Source organism: Aptenodytes patagonicus, chromosome 3 (genome assembly GCF_965638725.1).
Source record: "Aptenodytes patagonicus chromosome 3, bAptPat1.pri.cur, whole genome shotgun sequence".
Lineage (NCBI taxonomy): Eukaryota > Metazoa > Chordata > Aves > Sphenisciformes > Spheniscidae > Aptenodytes > Aptenodytes patagonicus.
The window spans coordinates 17,481,475-17,506,233 of record NC_134951.1 but is presented as its reverse complement, the minus strand read 5'-3'; the positions used below and the strand labels follow the sequence as shown (position 1 = coordinate 17,506,233).

General features: G+C 37.5%; 1 protein-coding gene across 1 annotated transcript in view; it reads right to left on the bottom strand.

The window, feature by feature from the left end:
* Window positions 1-2,701: 2,701 nt before the first annotated feature.
* NOL10 (nucleolar protein 10) overlaps window positions 2,702-24,759 on the bottom strand; it is a 54,868-nt gene continuing 32,810 nt past the window's right edge. The window contains exons 14-21 of the mRNA XM_076332782.1: window positions 18,718-18,844; window positions 16,951-17,030; window positions 16,687-16,785; window positions 15,943-16,032; window positions 14,012-14,185; window positions 13,363-13,610; window positions 7,947-8,049; window positions 2,702-4,599 (exon numbers count right to left, since the gene is read on the bottom strand). Of these exons, the coding sequence (XP_076188897.1) occupies window positions 4,480-4,599; window positions 7,947-8,049; window positions 13,363-13,610; window positions 14,012-14,185; window positions 15,943-16,032; window positions 16,687-16,785; window positions 16,951-17,030; window positions 18,718-18,844 (1,041 nt within the window). The 3' untranslated portion in view covers window positions 2,702-4,479. The remainder of the gene's footprint in view (window positions 4,600-7,946; window positions 8,050-13,362; window positions 13,611-14,011; window positions 14,186-15,942; window positions 16,033-16,686; window positions 16,786-16,950; window positions 17,031-18,717; window positions 18,845-24,759) is intronic.

Sequence of the window (24,759 nt, the reverse complement as noted above, 5' to 3'; positions counted from 1 at the left end):
CCAGGACAGCTGACCCCAACTGGCCAAAGGGACATTCCATACCATGTGACGTCATGCTCAGTACATAAACTGGGGGGAGTTGGCCGGGGGGCAGAGATTGCTGCTTGGGGACCAACTGGGCATCGGTCGGCCAGCAGTGAGCAGTTGCATCAAATTTTTTTTTCTTTCCCTGTTTTTTTTTTGTTGTTGTTGTCTTTCTTTCTCTCTCTTACTTTTCATTACAATTTATTATTATTATTATTCTATTATTTCAAGTATTAAACTGTTCTTATCTCAACCCACGAGTTTCTCACTTTTACTCTTCTGATTCTCTCCCCCATCCCACCGGGGGGGGGAGGGATTGTGGGTGAGTGGCTGTGTGGTGCTTAGTTGCTGACTAGGGTTAAACCATGACACTAGAGCACGAATTCAGTTATAGCTAAGATGGAGACTGCACAGAGCTTTGCCTCTTCTTCACCTTACACAAATGCCCTAATTCCACCATGATCTCATGCAAGCCCTCAGCAATCCAGTGCACAAATGAAGAAACTGTTGAATGAAGAACTGTCCACAAGGCAGGTGTTCCTGGGCAAAGACAAGCAGATGCATTTACAACGCAGTACAGTCTCCCTCCTTGAAGGGGCACATCACAACTGGTCAAGTTACGTATGCTGTTCACGAATATTCAGATTCTTGAGCCAACTCTAATGTTCTCATTCACAAATCCTATCTGTGACCTCCAATTTTCTAGGATTCTTCTCTGTAATGGTTGGTATCTACTACTTGCACTTCTATCTCTAATTAGCCTTATTCTAGCAAGATTATATAGAGAGAAAGTTTATATACATTGCACAAAAATACAGCACACTTACAGGCAAAGCCTGCAGTGCTTTGGAAACCCCAAACATTAGCGACTATTGTAGAGTATCTTCTACACAACATAAGCTACTAAAAGTACATCAAACCCGTCTTCCAGTTTCCACATTTGCTTCCTATAATATTCAAATCACAGTCACCATCCTATCTTTCCAGGCATCTCACTGGTTATGCCTAGTATATATTTAAACACCACTTAAAGTGCATCCCAAATATCTTTTATGTGAAATAAACAGTGTGCTAAGGACAGTTTGTATGTGCCTTCTCTCTAACAGTACAAAGTATATTCCTTTAATAATACAGGCTCCAACCTGAATACATGATCAGTATTATCATAAGGTACTCCGTAAGTGCATGAAAAACAAAACATACACTGACCTAAACCAGTGTCAGTCAGGAGAATCTCAGTCCAGAAGAAATACACTTTTTTTTTTAAGCTGAAAATTAAGCATTTCAAACCCAGTTCACTACTATCCCACGTATGAATCAGATTTTTTTTTTTTTTACTGCTCTTGACAGCCAACAAAATCATTGCTGAAATAAGGATGCCTTAAACCATAAATGCACCTCTAGCTCTCGATCAAACACAACGCGATTTAGGCCTACCATGAGAAGGAGCAAACTCCTCCAAATTCCTGTTCTTACAGTGCCAGTTCTGCCCACCTAATCCCCAATTCTCCTTGTATCAACCACAATGGTGGCAAGTTTCCACCATTAATCTTTCCACATTCAGTATAGCCATGTATATGAAGCGAACACACCTGAACTGCATGCAGATAATTTCTAAGAGATAACACAGTACTCCAGGGGAAAGATGCTGTATTAGTACAAACTTTAATTCGTCATTGCACTTGGATTTCAAAGGCTTCAGTGTTATCAAAAGACAAGACTCCAAAAACACAGACATACCCTGGAGCAACCACAACTGCATTACATTTTCTCAGTGGCTGAAGAGAAGTAATAATGGTACTTCTTGTACCAACCAGAGAGTTGTGGTGAATGGAGTTCAATCCAGCTGGCGGCCGGTCACGAGCGGTGTTCCCCAGGGCTCAGTTTTGGGGCCGGTCTTGTTCAATATCTTTATCGATGATCTGGATGAGGGGATTGAGTGCACCCTCAGAAAGTTTGCAGACACCAAGTTGGGTGGGAGTGTTGATCTGCTCGAGGGTAGGAAGGCTCTGCAGAGGGACCTGGACAGGCTGGATCGGTGGGCCCAGGCCAACTGTATGAGGTTCAACAAGGCCAAGTGCCAGGTCCTGCACTTCAGCCACAACAACCCCATGCAGCGCTACAGGCTTGGGGAAGAGTGGCTGGAAAGCTGCCTGTCGGAAAAGGACCTGGGGGTGTTGGTCGACAGCCGGCTGAACATGAGCCGGCAGTGTGCCCAGGTGGCCAAGAAGGCCAATGGCATCCTGGCCTGTATCAGAAATAGTGTGGCCAGCAGGAGTAGGGAAGCGATCGTGCCCCTGTCCTCGGCACTGGTGAGGCTGCACCTCGAATACTGTGTTCAGTTTTGGGCCCCTCACTACAAGAAGGACGTTGAGGTGCTGGAGCATGTCCAGAGAAGGGCAACGAGGCTGGTGAGGGGTCTGGAGAACAAGTCTTCTGAGGATCGGCTGAGGGAACTGGGGTTGTTTGGCCTGGAGAAAAGGAGGCTGAGGGGAGACCTCATCACCCTCTACAACTACCTGCAAGGAGGTTGTAGCGAGGTGGGTGTCGGTCTCTCCTCCCAAGTAAGAAGCGATAGGACGAGAGGAAATGGCCTCAAGTTGCACCAGGGGAGGTTTAGATTGGATGTAAGGAAAAATGTCTTTACTGAAAGAGTGGTTAAACATTGGAAGAGGCTGCCCAGGGAAGTGGTTGAGTCCCCATCCCTGGAGGTATTTAAAAGACGTGTAGATGAGGTGCTTAGGGACATGGTTTAGTGGGCATGGTGGTGTTGGGTCAACGGTTGGACTCGATGATCTTAGAGGTCTCTTCCAACCTCAATGATTCTATGATTCTATGATTCTTGATATACAGCATGGGTGAGACTGACATTGGCATAGCGGATAGAAAGCATGAGCAGCTTATGGACAATGCAGAAATTTGTCAGCTAGAGGTAAAAAAAAAAAAAAAAATATTCATCCTTTAGTTGAATGCAAGGACAGAGAGGTGACAATTACAATGTATGTTTTAAAGATGAAAATACCAGGTGCATAAGATATTTTTATATTAAAGGGAACAATATAATTAAAAATAGAAGCAAGGAATTAAAGCAGGTAAAATTAAATCAGGGACAAGAAAATAAATTTAACCATGTGACTGATTAGTCTACCATCTTAAAAAAAAACAAAAACATCAGGCTATGAGAAACCAAGGTTTTTACTGAAATAACTGCAAAAATTCTGTGGTAAATACTATCCAGGAGACCTGACCAGATTAATAACCTCTCTGGTTTATAAAGCAAAACACTTAAGAACCTCCAAGTCTCTTAAAAGGATTTACAGTGATAGGGAGAGTCACTGATTCTTATTGGATCCAAAGTTCACAGTTTCTTGGATTTAGCAAAAAGACAATTTATAAAGCCTTTTAAAAAGCAGTAAACAAAGCTCCTTTAGGATCAAAGGTAAAAATTAATTTCTTTGCTTAAGTAGTGAACTACTTATGTAAATGATGGGTTTGCAAGATAAAAATCAAGAAGAGATGCTGTATCCTGGTTAGCAACAAGCATTCCGTTGGTAATCAAACAGACGACACAGAAAAGAATCAATCATTTCCTTAACGTAGGTTGTAGTTTCTTAAGTTATTTAACTAAACTAACTTTCTGAAGAATAGGAGGCTACTGGCATGGCCTTAATGTGCTTGTTATGTGAACATATACCACTTGATCTATTTTGAACCATGGCTGGCTTACCAAAACATATTAAACCTGGTCCTAAGGATTCTGAGTAAAGGCAACATTCACAAAATTTAACTTAGTAAGACTATCTTTCCAAGATTCCCCTTTATACATCGGTGTGGCAAGAGAGGTTTCCTTACAGAGTGACTTAGAGGAACCTAAATCAGGCATTCTCAATTGCCCTCATGACAACCATTTGTACCTCCTCCTGGCTACTAAGGCAACCCAAGAATGTAAAGCCAGTCAGTTCTTGAAAAACACAATTGTGTGTCATCCTTCAAGAACCATAAAAGAAAAATTTGTTGTGCCCTTGTAAAGATAAGCTTTTAGACAAAATAACGTACCCTTGATCTTCTATCTAAGCAGTCACAAATAAAGATTTCAGAAAGCAAAAACCCACAGCTCTTAAGTTAAATAAAAGACAGGCAGCCTCATTGTATACATAAATTCTTATATAGAAAACATCCAGGGTTACACAATAACCAGTTGCTGGTGATTTCTGCACAAATACAGTTCACGCTGGAGTTTATAACACACCATACTTGTAGTGTCCTTTGGTCAATACTTCTACTTTCATAAACTTTTCAATAATTAACACAGGGTTTAGCAAGTTCTGGTTTTTGTGTTCATCAATGAATCAAAATACAGATACATTGGTACTGTGTCCCAATTTGGAAAAGTCCCTTTTTCAAATGAAAAAAATGAGATAAAAGAAGTTACTTAAAAAAACCCCATAAAATAAATCAACGAAACAGTCGTCCTCTTCCATGTTTGCTCTTGAGATGACTAGCAGAACGCCTAAGAGTTTTCCTCTCTTGACGATGTTGTTTCTCAGCTTCTTGCTGTTTCTTTTGCTGCTCTGACTGGAATTTTAAAACAAAAATAGACTCAGGTTCTTGTAAACTTACACATCACCTCATTGTTCAAGTATCTATGTATCAAGTCAGAATTCTATTAGGGAAATCTGAAAATGTTCTTGTAAATGGTCCCATGCTATCTTGTCTTATACCGTACCTGCTGATTCTGGGTATCCCTAGGCATTATCACTCCAAGTAATTCAAAGCAAACAATTAAGACAAAGATATCAAAAAACAGTGAATAAAATAATGTATTTCAGATGAAAACCAATGTCTAACAATAGACTGTAAAATTACACTCCAGAATTTGTGTTTTAATGCCCTTAAGAAGCTAAAGCCCAATTTGAGGCTATTTAGTATCTACTTTGCTTAACTAGTATTACCACATTTAATATTTGCAAAATGCATTTTAAAAAGAACAATTAATTAAATTTGCAGAAACATACAGGTTTTCTAAAAAGTGTACTTAGAGGTTCTTGAAAGTGTTTGATACACTGTATGCAATTCTAGAAAGACTTTCCACATGAAAAAAATTTAAAATCTCTGCTCCTGTGGCACATGCTCTATTAATGTTTTTCCTCTTCATCAAAAACACGCTGAAAGGCCTTCATTTACATACCACATAGATGAAATGGCTCTTACAGCCATAAAATACTGTTTTCTTTGGAAGACTAAGGCTTGTCTTCAAACTAAGCATAAACTGGAACTAGCAGACTTGAACTAGCCAAGCTCAGGCAACAGCCCATGCTATAAAATACTCCAGCAATTAGAGCAATTTCAATGGCAGCACAGGATAAGTGCATTAACAGTGTGACAGTTACTGGATATGCAGCTGTATCCTCACTGCATCTAATTCTGTAATCAGCAGCACTCATACATCAGCCCATCTCTTCCTGAATCTCCCATTAAAGTATCATTTAAACTTGAGCTAGAGATTTGCATGCATAGACAACATTTTGGCTGAGGTGAGATATGAACCAATTTACCAAATGTAGCAATAAGCCCATACCAGTATGATGGTAATAAAAGCTAGTGGTCTTTAGACGTTGTTGAAATTTATTGACTCCTGTTTCAACTGCAAGTAGGGAAACAGGAAACCCACTATGTGAAAACGTAAGTAGTTTCTCTGTCTCCAGACTTTGTCTGAAATGGTCTTGAGAAATCTTACTTAATGCAATGTTGACTGCTACCGCTAGTATTCTGAAGTTGAATGATCTTGATTTGCATTTGAAGCTTTGGGTTTTTTCTTTAAAAAATGTCTTCTATACCTCCCTAGTAGTGTAAGTACTTAGGTATTTTAGAAAGCCTGCTATTTTGTTATATCTGTTTGCTATGATAAAGCATGCTGAAATTGAAAAACAGGGTGCCACACTGTAGGAACCATACTAAAGTCCCCTGAAAACTAAACTGTGAAATATCAGTGGCAAACAATTTCATCGCTGGATCTGTCAGTGGCTGCTAGGCATTTGGGAGGCTGCTAACATACCACAACTGTAGCAGCCAAGTTCAGTCTCAACTCCACTGACTTACAAGGTTGAGTGATACCGATTCCATGGAAGCACAATTCTCTCCTCCACTAAACCTTTCTACCTACTCCCAAATACACCTGCACTTTAAGGAAAGGGCATGACAAAGCAGAAGTTGATGATCAGAGTAACACTAAAATCCCTTTTTTGGCTTGCCAACTTAATCTCTTCATCCTCTGGAAACAAGTGTCAAGACACAGCATACTCCATAGCATGACTTTTTCCTAGCTCTCCCTGCTCCATTCCCTGGGGACTTCAGAATATATACACAGGGTCTGTTTATTTGAGAGAAGACTTGTAAGTTTTATTTTGCTATTCTGTTGATAGGAGAAAAGATCTCCACTGCAGATGCATTATTTTTCTTTTAATTAGACTTTAAAAAAAATCTTTTTAATGCAAATGAGCACAATGCATGTATTTCAATAAAGCAACATCAGTTAACAAGAAAAAAAAAATCCATATATGTTAGCAGCAACATAATTAAAAAACCTCAAAGCTATATCATATCTGATGGAATCAAGTAAAAATGCATTCTGAACCACTGCTGTATCTGTCTTCTTCCACCTTACTCCCAAATCTTGACAAAACTGTTAGCAAAAGGTGACAGTTCATTGTCCACCACTAATTGCATGAAACCTTGTGGCTTTGCGCTTTCTAAGTTAAAGCTACTATAAAAAAGACTGTGCTTTTGAAGCCCTGCAAAGCCCATCTAATTAGCTGCAAGACACTAACATATCAGTTACAGCAGTTGGTAAAATCCCCAGAAAGGTTATCCTACACAGCACTGCAGAGAAATCTGTGGCTTATTCCACAGTCAACGCATTTTAAATTCCAGCAATACAGGAATCAAAAACAGATTAAAAAGGACATCTGCAAACAGACAATAATCAGGTAAAACAAGTAAGGTAGAAATAGTCCAATAAATTTGGTTATTTAAAAAATTTTTTCAGGCATACCCAATGTGACAATCAAATAATTACTTAGCCATTCTTGTGACAGCAGTTTTACTGGTGAGAATAATATTTGACCACTGGTAAGGAGAAATGTATTATAGCAAAGAGGCTTACCTGAGGAAAACCAGTTTTAAATGAAGTATGTTTTGTCAGCTCAAGTATCAGTTAATATGGGTCTTCAGCTTTTATAATGTGTCCTTTCCTCAGCTCTAAAGCAATTTGCTAGCAAAAAGTCCCCAAGTGTTCTACAGCAGTAGCAGATGCACATGTGCATTTAACTCTGCACACACTATAAAGTAATCACCTGTCTGCGATCTACAAAATTCCTTAGGATGGGAAATAAAAACCCTTTGGGGAAGGTAGATAGGCAGAAGTCAACTACACGCTCCAAATGGAATCTGGCAAGTAGAACAGGACCAGAGCTCATTCTTGTGATCCGTGTTACACAAGTTCAATGACAAAAGTGGTTGGGAGCTCTGTTTTTTCATGCTGAGACCTAGCAACATTATCAACCAAGAGACAGCCTTTCACCTACAGCATTTGGACCTGCAGACCAAGATCTGATCAGTCCTGGCACAGAAGTCAAGTAAGGTCACAAGCTTCTGATTGTATGTCTGCAAATAAACTATTAAAAGATGGAAGCCAGTATGTTCCACCAGAACACAAGATTTTATGAGTACTGCCTGAGTTATAAGGGTATAAACACACAGAGTACTACCGGAGGCTTTCATTCTCTTGGCAAGAAGCAGAAGAGTTGGCAGCTTATAAAGAAATGAAGAGGGACATTTGTTTGACGGTTTTAAAGTTCCTGTTCTTTCATGCAAAAACTAAAGTTACTTGTGTATTATCTTAAAAAATTATATATATAGCTCACCTTCTTTAATTTGAATGTTGCCTGTTTGCTGCCTACTGTGGTATCAGAGACGTTGAGCGTGCCAAGTTTTTCTTCAAGCTTTAAACGATCTCCAAGAGTTTTCCTGCAGAGAATAATTAACGTTAGTCCTTATTCTTGCCATCTTTTTACTATAATAAAGGCTGATAATGCAGTCAAAACTAATCTCAATTTCTCTGAAACCTTGAAATGCCATAACTCTAAAAAATAAACATTCAGTAAACAAAAAAGAAACACAAGTTCAAATCACTCCCTCCAGATACTGCTTTCAGTAAAAACATTTTTAAAATTTATGTAAAGTTCACTGTTTTTTCTGCAAAAAAAGCAACAGGACTCTAGTTGAGGAAGAAACCACACCCTTCTATTGCTATAGTTTTCTATGAAATGTTAAGAAAAGTCAGGAATATTCAGCTGCAGTAATAGATACATACACAAATAAAAAAAAAAAAGCCTAGATATATCCAGTTTTCTTAAAATCTTATTTCTGAATTGGAAACACTTTTGAGGGAAGGAAATAATCTTGACTACACATCAGAATGAATTCATCACCAAATAAATCACTGCACTGAGAGACAAACTACTTAGTCCAAATACAAATGACTGGACACTGTGCCTGTAACAGTCTAATGCAAATAGTTTTCTAAATAAAAGAACAATGCAAACAAGTGAATGTGATAAATAAGGCAGACCCTGACCCCAGAGAGGAGCTCCACATGAGCATACGCCTTCAAACGTATGGTGCTCGTCAGTTAGTTTCTGCAAGCAAGTTGGTATAGAGCCTGTCCCTTGGGCACTGAACTCTAGCATTTCTACGGAGGAGGTAGCCATTGTGGCTGAAACAGATACTGCCTTCGGCTCTCCCCCACTGGAAGTTAATGCCCTGACAAAAGCAAGACACACGGACATGCCTCAGTTGCTCCAGCTTGTGAGCTGATATTTAGTATCACCCTTGCCAACTTCAGTAAGTTGGATTGTAAACTGGAACAGCTGAGGGGTGGAAATACACCTTGTTCCCGCTTAGCCTCCAGCACAGGGGTGAGGCAGGCAGGCAGGGATGGTGCTGACTTCAGCCAGTCTCCCTAAGGCACCTGTGAGTCCTAACATGGCTCGTCCTTCTACAGTGTGGGCCCTACGAGTAGGTAGTGCCACCTGAGAATATGACATGGCTTGTACGATCAGACAAACTCACTCTGCGATGCGCTTAGAAAACATTCGCCCAACTGTTAATGGAATTAGTTTCTGCAATTTGAGATACTGCTGTTAGTGCCCTATTAGATCTCTCTGAGGAGGTCGAAGAGACATTTTTTGTACAAGTTTTAAAGTGGAAAATAAGTCATCATAAAAATCCAGACGATTAGCAGCCACCAGAGTCAATGGCATTTCTATGGATGAAGGACTCATGGACTGTGGTCTATGCATGAAGTCTCTGAAGTCCACTGAATTTTGGTTAATGAGCCATTTTATGTAACAAAGACTTTTCAGATTAACGATGAAAAATTACTGTCAAGAATTACTTTATTTCTCATGACTAGGTACTTTGATTGTATTTTTTTCTGTAGTATATTTTTCACTAAGTACATGTAAAAACTTGTTCCATCTGTGCGAATCGGGAAGACAAGCTAAGCCTTAGAGCTAACTATGGCAGGAGATCAGTCACCAACATTGTGGTGGGATTTCTACATTCAAGGGAAGTCCCATTTTTCTCCCCTTTGAAAGTGAACTGGAGAAATATGGCTACTACCCAGCAATTATTTAGCATGACTGCCTAGATACTGCTTCTGTCAGGAGAAAAAATAAAATGAGGAGATATTAGCAAAATACTGTGGGGTTGCAATTTTTCTGAATAATTGCAGGTACAACTATATTTATCTGAAAACGTGCAGACCTCAAATGATAGCGAATCGCACACACTGATACACAGACACTTACAACAGCTGGGTTGTTTGGTTTTTTAAAAAAAATCATCCTCAACAAATTGATTGAAGGGATACATTAACAGTGTTATTAAAAGCAACTTCCCCTGCCCTACAGTAAAAAACAAACAAAAAAAATGCCCAGGCACTTCTTTTTTTCCTCATTGTAAAGAGAACAGTTTTTCAGGACTTTTCCTGCTGTTTTACTTTAGCAATACCTAGGAATGTCAACTATGCTTTTGTTGGCTTTTGTTGACTTTCTTGGCTACCTCTGAAGACATATACATTGACTATCATACTTTATAAAGTATGACTACTGTAGTTTTTAATTTTGACATGCTCTAACTGCAATAACAAACCTTTTAAAGGGACATCAAGAAAATCAAAAGAGCTCTTAGCATACTGATAAAAACTCTTTCCTTTTATGGATTCCTTTTAAGTTACTATGTAAGGAACTTATGCGGTAAGTAAACAAAGCAAAGATTTGCAGGTTTTCTTCTGTAAGAGTGCAAAAGGGGAAAATGAAATGTAGACAGATTTGAGACAAGGCGTTTTTTACAACCATGAGTAAATTTTGCAGCTTTCCTGCGCAAAGAAATGCGTAGACTGCTGGTCTACGAAGAAATTTATAGTACGCACCACTGCTTTAGAAGTTGGGCTTGGAGCCATGCTGAGTCAGGAACATGTCGAAAGAAACACCCAGTTTTATATAAGTCATAAACTGTTTCCTCAGGTAGAACATTATACGATTAGAGAAAAAAAGAACACCTAGCCATTAAGTGCATAGTGAAGGTATTAAGGTACTTAATTATATTGGTCACAGACCATCATTCCATAACTTGGATAAATCAAATCAAAGACAAACGTGCCAGCCTCACCAGATCGTACATGCCACTACAGTCTTTCCAATTTTCAGTTGAATTAATTATTTTTATGCTGACTACTTATCACTGAATAAGGCCAGCAGAAAACATATTTAAGTATTTTCTTCATAAAATTCTAATACGTAAAAATGCTTTCTAACCAAACAAGTTAGCTCACAACACAGACTAAGTCATTATGATTACAGAATCGTATCAGCTATAAGTTACAAGAAACAGATACCAGCTGTTAATTTTTAAGTCTCTTCTAAGAATTTGAGGAATATCAAACTCCATACTAAGAACAATGCTTGGATGAGCACAAATGGGATCAGTGAGTATAGAGCTAATTGCTTAGACAAAAATAAAAAGAATCATGGAACAACAATTCAATGACAGCAATGCAGAAAAACATAAAGGATGTAATGCTGACACTTCCATTCTTTTGGTCATCCTATTCTATCCCAAATTTTCTCTTTTTTTTTTTTTTGTTTTAAACATTTTATATTACATCCTATCTGTGCACCTACCACAGAGAGGGTATGCTACCTAAGCCACCCTAATTATGCATCACACCTTGCAAAATATTATGCAGAGAATTAGCACTGAATCTCAAGACAGATTTTCTTTTCCCTAAAAGCAGTCTTTTAAAAGCCTTTCCATGGTTTATGTCATCACTGATGTTCCTCCATCCACTGGACAGGTCTGTGGTGTTTGCTTTCGTTTTTCCTGAGCTGAAGCAATGATTTTTCTCCCTCCATACATCAGATGAAAGAATTTCGTTTGTCCTGTGTCACATTGTACTAATTGTTTCTAAACGTTTCTCTTCTTCACACCTGTCCTGGCTTATCAGTATCCTTGTTCACATTTAAGCCTTCCATATTTTGAACAAAATGAAATCTTAATACTTCAAATTGAGTGTCCTTGAGAATTTCCTTTAGAGGTCAGCAGCTGAATTTGTGTAAGAGAACAGTATGTGAGTAGGCTGCAGCCATACTGCCTTTTAGGGAAGTATTTCAATGGCAATGAGAATACAGTGCCATTTGACCACTGTCTCAGGCTCCTTTCAGGTCACTTGCTAACACGACTATAAATCCAAGTACAATGTAAAAAAGATCCTTAACCTACAATATGCTGATCATATTTCATCACAATATGATGAAAATCCAGAGTGGATTTTCTCCTGACAAAGAAGAAAAACTGACAAGAGTAAAAAGTTGCTTCACCTTCCAGAAGAAAGAAAGAAAAATAATCAGAAGAAAGTTGATGGAAAAATCTAAGAAAGTTAAGAGTCCAGAATGAGTGGGTATATTTAATATAAAGAACAAAAAATCCCTGTGTGAAAACACTTGCTGATAAAAAACAGCTAAGGAAAACATTGGAATCAGTTCTGCAGAACTGCTATAAATCCCAATTTATAAAAACTACTACTTCTATTTAAAGGGGTCTTACAGGTACAACATGGAAATCATAGACTACTAGACTACTGTAGAAACACTGTCTCAGTAATACTTAAAGACCATTTTACATGATAATTCCAGTTAAAAACTTGCACATAGAGGACAGGCTGAATTTTTATCAAATGTTTCTTTACATATCTCCAGAAAATTTCCATTATGAAACAACTAGGTTGTAGAGTCAGTCATTAGTGACATAAAGAAACAGCCACATTATATATATTATTCACTTCCTTTTCTTTGACTGTATCATTTCATTCTAAGTAAAAACATAATGGCTATTATGAGATCCATCTAGCCCAGCAACTTGTTTCCAACATTAGTCAAAATTCTGCTCTGCATCCAGTGTGCTGCAAGAACTTTGAAGCTATTGTCTTTCAAGGTTTTAATATTAGTGTCTGCGCTCCATATAATAAAAGGTTATTAAATCTCATCTTCTGAAGGGCTCAACTCACCTCGGGGGGGGGGGGGGATCAATTAAATTTGCAGGCATTAAGCACCTCAAAGCCAAGTCCTTCAGTTTGACGTGCTCTTTATACAGTACCAATTACTTCAGTTGATCATCAATTTAAGGAAATCCAAATTAAAAAAAAAAATTGATTTTTTTTTTTGTATTGCAAAAAGAAAAACAGAAATAGTGAGACCTGACAATATAAGGACAGCACAGTTTTTTTGAAAGTTTCTGGACACCATAAAAACACCCAGACAAAACAATTTTTCTTTTACCACCTTGATCCTACCCCCAAAATAGTGACTAGTCATGCAGTATTCTACATCCTTTTAGAGGGTCAGATGAAAAACATCCAGACTGTCAACCTCATATTGACAGTGGTGGAGAAATATAACCAGTCTCACAGACATTAGCGTTGTTATTTGTGAGAGCAGCAGTTCACCAACATTGAGTAATGGATGCCCAAATCTTGCTCAGAATATTAATCTCTTATTCATCTCATTTGTGCTGTCTCTCTGCCATACTTTAAACATTATATTTGTTTAACTACAAAACAAAAGCTTTCAACAACTATGTCACTTCAAGTTATATCCCTGAATCGCCAGATGTGGCTTTACTAGTAAGTGCTTCCAAGCCAAAATGCCACTGGCCTGCATTGTAGAGAAATACTTGAGAATCATCCACCCCCAGCTTTTAAAATAGGAACATTAGTCTTACTTCATTAATTTTTGTTTTTTGGCAGAGTCTTTGAAGCTTCTGAATTCCTCTCCTTCTTTAATCTCAAAAAACTGAGGTTTCAGTAATGTTTGCTGATCCTCCTTGAACCTTTCCTGCCGCTTTACTTTTTCCTCTTGGCGTAGAAGCTTGCGCTGTTTCCTGACCTCTTCAACCCAGCCTTTTTCATCATCTGAACTCTCAGAACTTTCTGCATCACTTGCTTTTCCTTCTGGTTCTTCCTCCTCTTCCTGCAGACAAAAATAGTATAAAATAAGAAATCATCAACTAATTTTCTTTTCAAACCATTCCTGCAATTAGAGTACGTGACAGCTTTTACATAGATACAGTTGAAGAGAACTAAAATTTGAACAAAAGCAGAACAGCAAATGAAGCAGAAGATACGTTATAAAATTGTTTCCACCTACATAATTTATGTTTTTCAAACCTATATTCATGTAAACACAATATTGTTCACATCTAAAAACTAGGATAACATTACAAATTACACTCAATTACTGTAGCTGGTAAGACATTCTTGCATTGCCTCCATCTTTCCTTCTTTCTAGGGTGAAAAATCTGAATGCTTGAAACAAAGGGAAAAAAACCAAACCCTATGGATTTTTCCTAATCCAAATGGAAAATATTTTACCTGTTCTTGTGCTTCCAGTTCCTCTAAGATCTTTAGTTTCCTCTTTCTTTTCTCACTTATTTTAGAAACAAGTGGGTTAAGCAGCCTAAATTCTTCACTCTGCTCATCCACCTGGAAATCTGGATTCTCAAACATGACCTTAAAACGATCATCTTTGAGAAGGCTAGGCAGATTCTGGAAAAGAAGCAAAGCATGAGTGAGTTACAAAATTCTGAAACAGACATTGGTAAAGTAAGTAACACCTTTTTAATTAAACAAAACTCAAAACCAGCATGTGAAATGCCAGTTGCTTTATCCTTCCAGGTCATATAAAAATCAAGATTTATGCTTATTATATTTTATTACTTTCATAAAGATCAAATAAATATCATTCTAAGCTACCTGTAAGTAAGACAGGGTTTTTTTATGTACACTATAGACACCTTAAATATACAATTACTAGTATTTTTGAATTAATGTTTCTCATACACTCAGCCAGCTTGTCTGGAGACGTGTTGGTATCTATTGACTAATCAGCAGTACCTCCAAGGCAAATACCCTGCCTGACGGGGATGATTCTACAACACGTACAACAAATTATCAGGGTAAACATGTCTTTATGCAATGCTACTACTGTTTTACTGTAAATACATAAGAGTAAGTGTTTCTATACATCTTATAACACTTTTTCTTCACTGCCCTTGCATACAGAATGGAAAAGGCAGTTTCATTCATGTCAAAGTAAAATGAATTCAGTGTAAATTATGCTACTGTTAAATTAGGAACAGTTCAAGCTACAATTTCAGCTTACGTGAATACCTGTTGTCATCATTTTAAAATCACTGAATACATAGCTTTTTATTACAAAAAGCTGATCTTTCAACATTGCCAAAATTATACCAGTACATTCATCCCACCCCAGCATTACATTCTCATTGTTACCTAAGAAGTCAAAAAGAAAAAAAAGATACAGGAAACAAGAAGTGTAAATTTGAAACACAAAAACTGTTGCAAATACGTGACTTGCACTCACACAACCAAAAATTAAATCCCAAAGCCTAAAATAAATTGCTCTTCATAAGACCCTAATGCCATTTCAGGAAAATAACCAGGACATGCCTTTTTATGTATACTCTTTTTAGTCCACTTAACACAATCTATATGTACTCCTAGACAAATCAGCCCCCATTTATTGAACTCGTATTTCCATCGTAACACTGGCTTAGACAGTCTGCATTTAAGGTTTTACCACCACCTACTTTTTAGTAGTTCATGCTTCCCACTAACTGTAACACACAGGATTTCATTAGATGCCACATGAAGCTAATGCCTGCCTTTTATGAATGCTATATTCCTGTGAGAATGAGCACCTATGAAGTGCTACCTATAGAAAGCGCCCCCCAGCCACCAGATATTAAACATTAACTCATTTTTTCCTTTAGACTTCACTTAGGATAGAAATTGGATTATTTTCAACATCAGGAAGAATTCCTGTTGTATAAGAGCGAACCATTTTGGCTATTTTATAAAATGTAGTTAACCATGTACACAAAGAAAGGCAATTGTATCTTCAGTTTTACAGGTAACATCTATCTTGTCATGGTCACCACCAAAATACCAACAAATGCAAACAACAGGTCTTTTTAGAACAACTTTGGTATTGACTCTGCATTTAGCTAGCTTCTGGAGTCCTATGAAGCCCCTATCATCTTCACAGTGAGTATTTCATCATTTTAAGCTTTAAGTTACTACATGGCTTTTTTGGTACTGCAGCTACAGTGAAGTCCACCTTAAAGCCACCTACTAGAATAAGTTATTTATGAGAAACAGAAACAACGGAATTTTGAATCTGTTTGGCCAGATTAAAAAACAACAACAACAACAAAATCAATACTGAAAGCATTACTATTTCTATGCTCGCAGTTAGAGAAGTCTCCAAAACAAAAGCTCACCTTCTGTTTCCTTTTTCTAGTAAGCTGTTGCTCTTCTCCTTCTTCTTCAATCAGTTTAAGTGCAAGCTCTTTATTGACTTTTGGAAGTTTCTAAAGAGAGGAAAACAATTAATCAGTAAATTACTCTTTTACACATGCAAAAACCTACATGCTTTACATTCCTAAGTGTGGTGAAGACAGAATTCTTAATCATTCTTATCACTCTTGCTGAAAAACTCCTTGACAGGTTCCAAATATTTCTAGGTACTAGTAAAGCAATACTGCTTGGAGGAAATTTAAGCAGAACTTCTGTATCATTTTTTCCTTGCAATGCATCAGCTTTAGTACTTTAAAAGCAACTATTCCTCCTTGTATGTTGAGCAAATTCAATCTAGAAAGCTACTAGTTATAAACACAATACTGTTCTTATATATCTCTTTCCAGAGTATTATGTTTTAATGGCTTAAGTCATTTAGTTTAATGACAGAAGTAGAAACTGCAAGTTTTAACAGTGGGTTATCCGCTCAAGTGACAAATGTGATGAGAGCTGCTCTTTTACAGTTTTGTATCAGTCTTTCTCATCGGTGGGAATCAAACACATGGGAATTTTACGGTTCCATTCAAAAAGTTCTATAATTTAATTTGTGTCTCTGACGATAAACAGAATCAAATCCTAAGTCATTCCATCTCTGAGATACACTTAAGAATATATTACTCTTTATGAATAATTTTCCCAGCCATATACTTATTGTTTACAGGATTTACCTTTAGTTGAACTCTCTGTGCACGTGTTTCTTCTATCTTCTGCCTTATTTTCTCTCTTCTGTATTCTTCATAGGCAAAGGGGTTGGCCATCATTTTTGCCTTTGAACAAGCAGGAGGAAGTAAAAAGAAAATACCATTGATACAGGACACAGTCTGTTATTTGGAGAGAAAAAAAAACCCACACAAAACAAAAAACACAAAAACCCCCCAACACACGTATTTTATTGTTAAGAGCAAAAATTGACAAGGATCAGCCTTATTTACCTTATGATAAAGTCTTATGTCCATGAAAAAGCCATGCATATATGCTCTGAGCAATGATGATCCAATGAGATGAGCAAGGCCTGGGAAAAAAGTTACGGAGGATTTCAAAGAGCTTTCATATATAAAGAACTTTTATTCCAAGCTAGCCACTTCACTTACCCGATTCAAGACAAACAAGCACTGCCAAAGCAACACATCAATTTAACAGTCACATCCATTACATCAAGACTAAGTAAAACCGCAAAAAAAAAAAAAAAAAAAAAAAAAAAAATCAGTTTGGCCAGCAAGAAATTTGAGCTTCTTCAGAGCAACAAAGTCCATTTTTCTTGTCATAATACATGTTACAGTGCACTTTTTAAAAATGCCCACATGCACGACACTCCATAAAAGTTTACAAAGAAAAATTCGAGAGGATTTTTTTGAAAGTCCATAGATGTTTGACAATCACTTTTTAGTGTGGTACAGAGATGTTTTTAATTAAAGGGTTTTGCCTTGGGTCACTATATTTGAAGAATCAACATATTGAAAAAAATACAGTACCACATCAGGTCATAAAACTGTCACCCTCGGTCCTAACCTAAGTCTGAAAATACTTAAGAGTTCTCTGATTTTCCTTCCATGTATCTTCACAAAATTCCAAGACTGAGAAAATGAAAAGTTTTTTATACCAAAATATCCTCTACAGAAATTAAGAATTAACAAACTACTTCTAAAACTAAATGGCAAAAAAAAAAAAAAAAAAAAAGTGAGAAACCACTGTGCTTCTCAGAAAGCAAAAGTTGTCTCTAAAAAATTTTTTAAACTGTTTCCAGGAAACAATCTTCCTGCATATTCCAAAATGAGAGTACTCCAGCTAATAGCCAGTAATACAAAGAAACCCTGACATATGAAATACAAAATATCCCTTAAGCAGGTTCTTCATTTGAAAGCTTACATTTATGGGGAAATGAATTTGACTAAGTTATAGCGAATTTAAAGCAGAATAAGTATTCCCAGTCAAGTCTCTGTATAGATAATACTACATTGCCTTATTCCTTTTCGACTGGGATAGGGGTCTGCAGGCTACATTCAGACCATCTACTCTAGAACACGCACGCTGAATTTGCGGGTGCTTTGGATGACCTCTTCCTTGTATGGCCTCCTGCCAGGCCAAACCCAACTCCCGTAATTCAGAGGTAAATTAATTAAACTAAACTAGAGCAAAACATTGCAATCAAAACACGTAACAGAAAAAGGACTAACTACCTTGGAAGAAGCATGCTTACCTTCTCTGCTATATAATTTTCAGCATTCCAGTTCCTTGAAACTGCTTCTATTAGCCCTAGAATGATTTGTATTTTCTGGAAATTACTACATTCAATTAGGGTAGCCTTTGGCAGGTGAATCTTTTCCTAATTTTGCTGTGAGTTCCAACATACTACTTGAGCACCTTAAAAATATTTTGAAAACTACACCAACTTCTCTTCCTATGCCTTCCACTTAGTGTCTGAAAATACACACAACAGATTCCTAGACATTAAATCAGCAAATATCAATCTTCTTCTTGGGATAAAAAACTGAAAAACACAAATATCTAGTGTTGCACTGGTTGGGAACCAAAGAACATAAAGCCAGTCTGGTATATTAATAACCAAGAAGACTGGATGAAACTACTGCCAGTGAATTTCTAACAGTCCTCATACATCACAACCAAATTACAAAACTTACATGTGTAAATGATCAAAAGCTGAACAAAAAAGTCAGCTAAAGAGGAGATTCAACTTTTACCTAAATTTTCAAGGTCTTTTCTGGTAACGAATTTGTAATCATCATAAACTGTGCTCTCTGGATTCTCTTCCAGTTCTTCAGTCAAATTGTCCAAGAAGGAACACCATTTTGGGGCAGGTCCTAAAACCTGTGGATATTATAGAAAGTTGTAACGTATATTCTTACGGAAAAAAAACCTACAGTTAGGCTCTTAGCTACTGTGCTGTAATGGAATAACAAATGAATCCCTCTGAAATCAAACGGACCTTAAGAGCAAGAGCAGTTAGAGAACACAATTAAACCTATTGCTTGCATTACCAATAAGGAGTACTATAGATTATGTAAGCATTATTTTAATTTAGGTCATTTATTTGAGACCAACAATCTAGAGGTTTCAAGTTTAATTTTTTCAAGTGGTCCCAGTCTAATTGATTAACTTATTAAAAGCTCAGAGCCAAACATTATAGATAAAACTATGACCTAATGGCACTAGTTAGCAACTAATCTGTAAAGCACTATTGGATCTTGAACTCATTAGGTGCACTACGCAATCATGTTAAATCCTGTTCTGTCCTATTTATTTTAATTAAAACACCACAGGTATATTTCATGTATTTTTTTTCAAGGACAAACTCAGACTGTATGAACAGATAATGGGAAATATTAAAAAAACTTGCATATTTCCACCATGAGGCAAAGGACTTATTTTAACAATATTATGTTGCGCTATCAATGTACTTTTCCATATAAGCTTCCTCCAATTTCCCAAGTTAACAATTAGCTCCCTTCACTTTTCCCTCCCGCTGTTCTGATTGAAATTCCTTTCTATCCTGATGCATGCAGCCATACTCAACTGTTCCAGTATTATTATTTTAGTAGGTGAGTTAGCTGAATGGAAAAATCCGACACTACATTTTTCTCTCTAGAGCAAATCAGCTGACATTTTAGAACATAAAGTGGCCAGTTAACTCCTAAAGTGGGACTTTTAATGAGGCTTTTGATTCATTTGCTAAAAATTCACGTTAAAAACTCCGCAGTCAACATGATCATAGGAATGGTTGTGATTCAAAACCAACATTTTAAGATCCGACTTGATTATGGAAAGAAGTAGATGTGATTTTATATATATAAAATACATATAGTTTGTTTTAATATGATAGTGTGGTAACAGTATGAGAGAATGCTGTTCATTTAAAAAGAAAAGTGTTACTACTCATTGAAAAGTCTCCTTTTGAAGACAACTATTCACAAAAAATTGTAAAATTGTATTCTAGACCGTAACATTCTACTAATATGCTAGACTGTAACGCTCCAGGCAATAATATTGTATTCTAGACCACTATTGTCTCTGTATCAAGTATGACTTATCTTCATAAGATTTCAGCCCTAGCTGAGAACCATAACATACCAAACCAAAACCTGCACTTTTTTTTACAGTGCTGCATATTTTATTCCACTTAGTTAGAGCTTCCAAGGAAAGACCTAAGATGGCCCTAACAAGAATGACGTTACCTACTTAATGAATTAACCAAACCCCTGTATCTGCTCCAGTAATACTCAGCTTAAACACTATATAACTTTCAGATTGATTTCTTGCCGACATTGCAGATACTTTTGTCTCCATGTTGTCTCCATCTAGGTTTTAAATTTTTCAGTCATTTCCCCCAAAACCACTTCTTCAAATCCAAACACCAAACTTTTATATTAATAAGAAAGCAGTCTAGATATATTAAATGTAGCACTGGTTTTCATGCCATTCAAGAAATCAGTTATCAGTGCTTCATTACCAAATCATCAAAACATGACTGGGGTGGAGAAATCTTCTCTAAAGTTCACCTATATTTTTGTTTTGGATGAAACCGTTTGTCCTTCTTATAAAAAACAAGTTGCTTGCTTACTAAACAAAACTTCTCTTGTAATAAAATTTAAGTACAAGTTTCTCTGCTGAAGATTATTAGAAATGAGATTAGAGAATCCTTGACTCGCACCCATTCCCATTAAATAAAAAGTTCCCCTTCATTCCATCTTGCTGACTCATCATGTAAAGATCTCTATCACTTCACTAAACCTTTTTCATCACTTCCATGTCTACAACACTATCTGCTCAAGCCTTGCAAAGTACACGTTACTCATTAGAACTCAGGCCATTCCAACCAGTTAGGGTAATCCCCCGATGGGATCTTGACTGCTGTAAATCTTTGAATGAATAACTAAAGCAGAAGTCTCACAAATAAGGGAAAACAGTTTATCTGCTCTTCAGCTGTAGCTCCGCTCACTGTTCCAAGTATTCCTGTACTCAAAACCTGATATTGAGAGAAAAACCTTTCATTGTACGTAATCTGTGCCATGAAACACAAAGCCAAAAGACCCGATTATTCATTATAATCTGTGGAGCAAGCTGGATGATCAAATCATAGAAAACAAGGGGGGGGAAATGAGATAATTAACGGAAAAAAACAGTGGCAGAATACCAGGAAAAAATAGAAAGTCCAACCATTATTCAAATTTCACATGTAAACTGATAAAAAGGAAAACCCTACAGAGATGTTTGTGTAAGTTTTACTGCCTTGTTTCCCTCTCTCCCACCCTACTGAAACTGCTTGCCTACCTATTCTAGGACACCTTAGGAGCTTTGCTTTGTATATTAAAACGGAACATTTTTTAAAGCTTAGGAAGAAATTTAAAAATAGAAAAGGCAAACAATACCAGTCACAATGACAAAAACATAAACAAGAAATGTCCTTCTCTTGCAATAGTAATTCTTCACAGAATTTAATTGTCACTGCATTTTAACTGCAGAGTTTAATGCTCCTCTGTCATCCGCTGCCAACCAACAGACACCCCAGGATGGTGCCTAGAGCACTCTGAAATGGCAGGCTCCGCCATTCCTGTGCCCAGGTACAAATGCCACAGTTCAGAGGGCTGGTCTGCACCGGGCCACCACGGATGAGGCGGATAGGTGAAACCTGTCTGTCCCCTCCAGTTCACGGGTTTCCATACAGCGGGCGCGCAGCAGCGCAGGCGAGACCCCTCAGGACCCCTCGGAGCTCCTGCCACGCAGCACTGGCACCACCTCAGCCTGGTGCACAGTCCCGGCCAAAACTAGCAAAACAGCCATGAAGCTGTGGGGGTTGGGTAGGCTAATTCATATACTTGTCAATTTAGATTGGGAATGTACAATTCTACCATATCTAAGGGACAAAAGCGCACTGGAATTCACAGCAAGAATAAGAAAATGTTATCGAGGTAGGTAACGCATGCAACTAAAGCGACAGATCTCATTTTTACAGTATTTATGATATACCAAATAGGTTTCTCCGCAAGTTTTAGAAGAGTTGCACACAGCTAATGGGAAAATAATTATTAAATGAGTGCATGCCTACACTCGGCTTTTACTCAAATATTTCTTAGGATAGGAAAACTAGACATCATCACCAACGGTGATCGAACCAATAGTTTTGCTATTTTAATTATTACTCTATTTTCAGTAGGATAACCACTTCTTGAGACAATTTCCGCCAATTGCTGGTGAAAGTCAAAAAGATTGTCTTTGAAAATATTTTTGCCTATAAACAGAGGAGCCTCACGTGTGGGCTGGGCCCCGCTGGCAGCAAGCTGGGTGGGCTGCTCCCTGCTCTCCTCCCCTCCCGGCGCTCTCCTCCTTAACCGACTGGAAATAGCACCCATGAGGTGAACAAAATGCAGCTATCCTCCACTGCATGGCGAGGTGTCCCGCCACCACACTGCAAGACAGAGCGGTGGCTGGGTCACGCCGGGCAGGAGACAAGGAGCAGCCAGGGAGCGTGGCCCTCTCCTCCCCGCCAGTGAGCCACGCAGCTGGACTTAGCACAGGAGGCTTCCCACTGAGACACACAGGTAATACAGACATCTTGCCGTTGTCTTTCGTGTCTGATGCCAAGCCACAAGAAGTAAAGATGTGGACTTTATGGTTATTAGTATCGTGCCATCTAATGCCAAATTTCTGTTAGTACACATTAGAATGTCTTTTTTTTAACTTTAGACACAGAAAACACAAAATATCATGAGTAATCTAGCATAAAAACGAGTGGAGACGACAAGTGCAAGGCCAAACTGTTCAAGAAAAGGAAGAGAAAAAATGTTGACAGAAAAGTGTTTTTAAAATATTGTAAAATAGCTTCAAAAAACACAGTTCTTTGTATTCTATTTTACAAGATGTTTAACTTAATAGTCTTGTAGCACCACAAATCTTACGTGGCACAGCTCTGCAATGCCCTGTACTTAAGGCCATGCCTAATTCCTGAGCACTTCTACAGAAAAAATCATCCTGTCATCGGTCTGTAATTCCCCTGAAATTAATGAACCCTAGGACAGAGTAGGTATTATTCCCAACCCACAACAGATGTTCCTTATCTTCAATCTGGAACACCAGACAGCACTTGTACACTTTTAAGTGCCACTCAACAACTTGACAGCCAGCTCCGCAGAGCCCTTAGAGCCACAGAAAAATTGGGTCTAATCCTAACTAGTACTAAACATGCTCAACAACTTAAAAGAAGCCCAGGACGTGTAGAAGCTTCCAGAGTCAGATGTCACGAGATTTAAATTAAATGACTTTGAATGCATACACAGATGAGTCTTGTTAAGTATCTGTTTGAAGGTTTGAGGGACCAATTCTACACCAGTGAACTGAACAGTTGTTCTTTTCTTCTCACTGAGTCAAAACAGGTTCCAAAATCTATTTTTCAGGATGTTAAATAGTAAGTCTCTGGAAGATTTCATACAAGGCAGTGATAAACCATTCAGCTGTAAATAAGATGTCAAAATATATTAAGACTGAAGCAGCAGAAACTCCTCCCAACCTTCATTGATGTATTTTAGCAATCAAAAACATGCAAAATTTTCACAGACAGAATAAATCAAATTTGAAAATAATGACGTAGAACCTGCAAAGTTTAAACTGCCTGAAATCTATCTAGAAGATTAACTTAATGTACGTGGACATCATCCGATAAAACACTTCAAGAGGCTTTGGAAAGCAGAAGTATTAGCTGCCGTAGCTGTACAAGAGAGCAACATGCAGTTCCACAGAAACTTCACAGTTTCACAAAAATTAACACTGTAATGCTGTAGCATGCCATACCAAAATAATACAGTTAATACAATTAAGTATAAAAATACATCATATCACTGTTTTTTCATAATGTATTTTAAAAGTAAAACTTTCTTTCAAAAATCTTCCAATCGTTTGTTGTGTTATCTTCTACGGATTTTAGTTAGACTTTAAGACCTTTACCAGGCATCAAAAATGTACAATTATAGTTAAATCATCCACTGCCATGCTATTTGAACAATGTCGACTACAACGAAAACAGCGTATCTTTAAGGATTTCAACAGAGCTCTGGGTACAGTGTATTGTGTAAAATTACTAGTCAGGATGAGAATTTTAATAACTGTAAGGCAAGACAGGAGCTAGCTAACAAGAAACAGTTTATGCTGAAAGGGGAATTACTGCACAGAAAGGTTACAACTGAAGCTTAAGGACTGTCCTATTAAATATTTTCAGTAATGACTGCCACATGTAGTAGGAAAACGCCAATAAAATCTGCTGATGACAAACTGTCACAAAAGAAGGGTCAAAATCTCTCAGGAGAGAAAAGCTACCTTGAAAATTAAAATGCTGGAAATTGGATTAAATGTATAGCCAATCACTATCAGCTGTAAGGAACAGAGTAGGAAAAAATGATACTATCTGATCACAAGACAATGAAATAGTCATATAAGGCCATTGTATTAGTATAGGATAGGAATAATGACTCAGTGTCCATCTTGTACAACTCCAGGCAATAATGTTCATGATATGTGAATGTAAACTGTAGCCAGTACAGTGAAAGGCTGCTAGGACAATTTCTGAAACAGTAATGCTTGCATAAGAATAAACACATGCAAAGTTGTCACAGTGACACTGTAAACTAGAAAAGTTAGCTAAGCATCAGAGGAATGTGACTCTTGAACAGCCTTTTAATGGAGATAACGAGGAAGAAACAAACAACTAATTTTCAGATGAAATCTGACATATTCAT